Consider the following 5,543-nt stretch of genomic DNA (forward strand, 5'->3'; position numbering starts at 1 on the left):
AACACTTCTATTACAGACTGATGTTTATTAGAGATACATCAAGATAGTTGCACATCCTAGTTAGATTATCTTCATGTGTAGTATCTAAGTTGGAAAAATGTAGAACATAAATTTCAGTAAGTATTGCATTAAGTATTGTAGTGATCTGTTTATATTTAGAGTAATGAAAGACATGGATGATCCAAGCTGTACTTTAGTAGGACGACAAGGATACTGCACACAGGTAAGTTTACATTTTCTTCTCTTCTGTGTGAGTATTGTTAGTGTTTTAAAGATAACTTTATATGTTGCGATAGACAGAAATCATTGTGTGAGACGAAGTAATGTTTAATATTAACATCCTGTCAGAGCGGAACTAACAATCATCTTTGTACTTAGTAATGTGTGAGGATTTTTATAGAAGATGTAAAATGTATTGTTGAAGTTAAGAAAAAGATGTTATTAACCTTGACATAGAATCAGTTCAAATTTTACCTTATTCTCATAATACTTAATTATGTCGTTTTTTTTTGTTTAAAAGTAGTTTATGAAGTTATTTTCTAAAAACTTGTGATAGATAATCATTAAAACAGTGCTTATACACTTCTTGTTTTGTAGAATAACTGTTTCTATTTGTAAGATTCTCTTGTTTTGTAGAATAACTGTTTATATTAATAATATTCTCTTGTTTTGTAGAATAAATGTTTATATTAATAAGATTCTCTTGTTTTGTAGAATAACTGTTTATATTAATAAGATTCTTTTGTTTTGTAGAATAACTTTATATTAATAAGATTCTCTTGTTTTGTAGAATAACTTTTTATATTAATAAGATTATCTTGTTTTGTAGAATAACTGTTTATATTAATAAGATTCTCTTGTTTTGTAGAATAACTGTGTGTATTAATAAGATTCTTTTGTTTTGTAGAATAACTGTTTGTATTAATAAGATTCTCTTGTTTTGTAGAATAACTTTATATTAATAAGATTCTCTTGTTTTGTAGAATAACTGTTTGTATTAGTAAGATTCTCTTGTTTTGTAGAATAACTGTTTATATTAATAAGATTCTCGTGTTTTGTAGAATAACTGTTTGTATTAGTAAGATTCTCTTGTTTTGTTGAATAACTGTTTATATTAATAAGATTCTCGTGTTTTGTAGAATAACTGTTTGTATTAGTAAGATTCTCTTGTTTTGTAGAATAACTGTTTGTATTAATAAGATTCTCTTGTTTTGTTGAATAACTGTTTCTGTTAGTAGGATTCTTCAGTAGTTGAATATATTTTGTTTACGTACAGGAAATGGTGAACTTGTTTCTTATTGGGAAAGCTGTCTCTAACGTTTTCAATGGTACTGTAGAGCTTGGAAAATCTGGTCTAGATGGTACTACCTTACATGGGATACCAGAACAGAGCGATGTAGGATTTCTGTCATTGTTTGAACATTACCAGTCATGTGAGGTATGAAATATGCTAATTTTGCATTCCTGTATGATAAAATGTAAACTAAAATAATTTGTATCGGTAAAGATTTTACTGTAATTAAGAAAATAAAGAACCAGCTTGGATGAGCCAAATACACTACATTGTGTTAACAATTTAAAAAAACTGTTTGTGGTGCTGCATACGGTGCTTGTTATATCATTGAAACCTATATAATTCATATTATTAGGCATGTCTTACTTTCTTTTTTCTTCCTGTTGTAATTGCACCATATTTATTGGTAACGAGATTCTATCAAGTTGATGGACATTCTTTACAGGTGGGATCTCACTTGAAAAACCCACGAAATCCCATCTGGATTGTCCTTAGTGAAAGTCATTTTTCGGTACTTTTTGCTACATGTAAAGAAGTGCTCTCACTTAACAAAGACCCTTTTCATCTGTTTTACTACGATGGATTGTCTAGGCAGGATGAAGAGATTTGTTTAACAGTAGGTACGTTCCAACGTCACTAATACAGGTACGGCTAAAAATGATGCACTTTTGTTATATAATTAATTATTGTTGCTTCATTTCAGTTTTTCATATTTCCTGTTAAATGTTTAATAAGTATTGTTAGTAATGTTTCTATCAGAATTCAATATACAGCTTCTAAGTATTGTTTTTAGTTTTGCCTTTGTTTACAAAAGTTTTTTTTTTAAGTTTTAATGGAAGCTAAGTTTAATTTCTCACAAAGCTACAAGTGTCATGTTTCTTTACAGGTACGTTTAAGAACACTTTGTAATTCTAACAGGTGGACTACACAGGTGTCTTAATTATACATTTCCTACAGTTATTATGGTCCAGACTTTATTGATTTACTATACAGCTGATCTGTGCTCTGTGAGAGAATTTATTTTCTTTTTTACCAGTAGCTGTTGGTAGAACTTAAATAGCTGTACTATTGCTTGTTGAAGACTTGTTAACTGTTATGACCTTCATCCTCCAATAAAGATTTCCAGTTAATTGATAACATTGACTTTATTTTTCTAGATCCAAGAGGACAGGTATTTCATGAATCTGGTGATAGTGATTTTGTGCCTCCGTTAGAACTATGTATACAAACTAGGTACTGTGAATATGTTAAGTCTGCTTTTTGTTGTTTTCTCAGAAAATCTTAATCCTGTATTACATACTTTAATAAAGTATATAATGTTTCACAACATATTGTAGAAGGTTTTAACCTTCTACAAACTGTTGTGAGAATTAACCTTCCACAAACTGTTGTGAGAACTAACCTTCCACAAACTGTTGTGAGAACTTTCTCACAACAGTTTGTGGAAGGTTAATTCTCACAACAGTTTGTGGAAGGTTAGTTCTCACAACAGTTTGTGGAAGGTTAGTTCTCACAACAGTTTGTGGAAGGTTAGTTCTCACAACAGTTTGTAGAAGGTTAATTCTCACAACAGTTTGTAGAAGGTTAATTCTCACAACAGTTTGTGGAAGGTTAGTTCTCACAACAGTTTGTGGAAGGTTAGTTCTCACAACAGTTTGTGGAAGGTTAGTTCTCACAACAGTTTGTGGAAGGTTAATTCTCACAACAGTTTGTGGAAGGTTAATTCTCACAACAGTTTGTAGAAGGTTAATTCTCACAACAGTTTGTAGAAGGTTAATTCTCACAACAGTTTGTGAAGGTTAATTCTCACAACAGTTTGTCGAAGGTTAATTCTCACAACAGGTTGTGGAAGGTTAGTTCTCACAACAGTTTGTGGAAGGTTAGTTCTCACAACAGTTTGTCGAAGGTTAGTTCTCACAACAGTTTGTCGAAGGTTAATTCTCACAACAGTATGTGGAAGGTTAATTCTCACAACAGGTTGTAGAATGTGATAGCAGTTCTTGCTGATGTTTGTAGAACATGCTACACAAGTTATTATGTATTTGACAGGATGTTGTGTTTATATATCTGTTAATGTTCCAGTACACTGAATAGTTTATATTATTAGATGTACTAATACATGTGTAAGTACTTCCTTCAACACCTGTGGAATTATTATCTGCTTAGAGCACTGTTTCTATTTATATAAAAGTGATGCAATAAATGTATTCTTTCTTTTCAGTCTCACCACATTATATGGTTGTTTTCAGGTGGAAAGAAGCTGCTGTTAACTGGAATGGCACAGATCCACTCTTGTGAAGAAACTTGTATTCTCCTGTGGCCACATGTGGTTTATATTTGTTTATATAAACAAATTATCATACAGTTCAGATTGTGATGGTGCAGTGTCTTCAGTGAGTGATAACATTACCATGTAGTTTTCTGAACTCTATACAGGATATAAAACAATTCTTTATTGCACACAATGTTTCATAAAAATTTCAATTTTATTCATCGTGATCTTAAAAGCAATCCTGTGAAAGAACTTGTATTAACATACTATACCGATACTCTTCAAGCATGTATACAAAGCTGTGGGTAAAATTGTTTTATCTATATTCAAGTACATGTATGAACATCACAGTTTTATTATTGTTGAACCTAGAGTTTGATTTTGTGTGGAATCAACAAAGAACCTATGATGCAACTTTAGTAAAGAACAAGAAATTTTATCACTAATTGTGTGAAAAATCATATTGTAGCTTTCCAACACTGCCCAATATATATATAATGTAACAAATTAGTGTTAGAGTACTTACCTCTTTTTTTTGTCTGTGTCATTCTTCTTAGATATATTTTATTATTGAAAATTGACAAAGGTTTCCAGTCATTATAATTTTCATTAAGGGTAGGTTTCATATTAGTTATAATGTTGGAAATTTCTTTATTAACATTGTAATGGTTTCTGCTTATGTGTTTATTTAAACTAGCCTATGAATGTTGCTTGAAATCAGGCCTTACATGAGAATTTGTATATTGCTTGAAAGTGAGCCTAACGTAAGAACTTGTATATTGCATGAAATTAAGCCTAACGTAAGAACTTGTATATTTCTTTAAAGTAGGCCTAACGTTAAAACTTGTATATTGCTTTAAAGTAAACCTAACGTAAGAACTTGCATATTGCTTGAAAATAAGCCTAACGAAAGAACTTGCATATTGCTTGAAAGTAGGCTTCTAGCAACACAGAAGTTACTAGTAATAAAGCTCAAATCTAACTGCTTGTAACTTACAGTTATCATATAGCTTGTTTTTGTTCTTTTAAAATAGTATATACAGTTTTTTAAACTAAAAGTATGTTATCATTATATGAAAGTTATATGTTTATCAATTATTTTTGTATCAAAACTTGCCAGTTTATAACTATAGCTTTATTGAACGTTATTTCTGTATGTTCTATTTTAAAAACAACCAAACTGATAGAAAGACAATTCTAAAACCAGGACTTGTTTATTAAATGAAAGAGTAAGAACCAGTTGTATTTATCTACCCAGAAAATGTAAATTCATAAATATCAAAACGTTAAGCATATTATCTACTTGTTTCGAAGTTAAACATCAGGTCTATGGCAAGACATTGTTTAGAAAATGTCTTAAAGAGATATATGATAAAGAAAATGTCATAAAGAGATATATAATAAAGAAAATGTAAATAGATATATAATAAAGAAAATGTCATAAAGAGATATATGATAAAGAAAATGTCATAAAGAGATATATGATAAAGAAAATGTCTTAAAGAGATATATGATAAAGAAAATGTCATAAAGAGATATATAATAAAGAAAATGTAAATAGATATATAATAAAGAAAATGTCATAAAGAGATATATGATAAAGAAAATGTAAAGAGATATATAATAAAGAAAATGTTGTAAAGAGATATATAATAAAGAAAATGTCATAAAGAGATATATAATAAAGAAAATGTCATAAAGAGATATATGATAAAGAAAATGTCATAAAGAGATATATGATAAAGAAAATGTCATAAAGAGATATATAATAAAGAAAATGTCATAAAGAGATGTATGATAAAGAAAATGTCATAAAGAGATACATAATAAAGAAAATGTCATAAAGAGATATATATGATAAAGAAAATGTCATAAAGAGATATATGATAAGAAAATGTCATAAAGAGATATATGATAAAGAAAATGTCATAAAGAGATATATGATAAGAAAATGTCATAAAGAGATATATGATAAAG

The 5,543-nt window shown here is 29.0% G+C and overlaps 1 protein-coding gene across 1 annotated transcript; it reads left to right on the forward strand.

The window, feature by feature from the left end:
• The first annotated feature begins 88 nt into the window (after positions 1-88).
• LOC111084171 (probable ubiquitin carboxyl-terminal hydrolase MINDY-4) lies at positions 89-4,997 on the forward strand. The gene is made up of 5 exons (XM_022380954.1): positions 89-223; positions 1,277-1,438; positions 1,740-1,914; positions 2,452-2,527; positions 3,544-4,997. The coding sequence occupies exons 1-5, from the start codon at positions 164-166 to the stop codon at positions 3,590-3,592; spliced, it is 522 nt and encodes a 173-aa protein (XP_022236662.1). The 5' UTR covers positions 89-163; the 3' UTR covers positions 3,593-4,997.
• The last annotated feature ends 546 nt before the right edge of the window (positions 4,998-5,543 follow it).

Source organism: Limulus polyphemus, unplaced genomic scaffold, assembly GCF_000517525.1.
Source record: "Limulus polyphemus unplaced genomic scaffold, Limulus_polyphemus-2.1.2 Scaffold14338, whole genome shotgun sequence".
Lineage (NCBI taxonomy): Eukaryota > Metazoa > Arthropoda > Merostomata > Xiphosura > Limulidae > Limulus > Limulus polyphemus.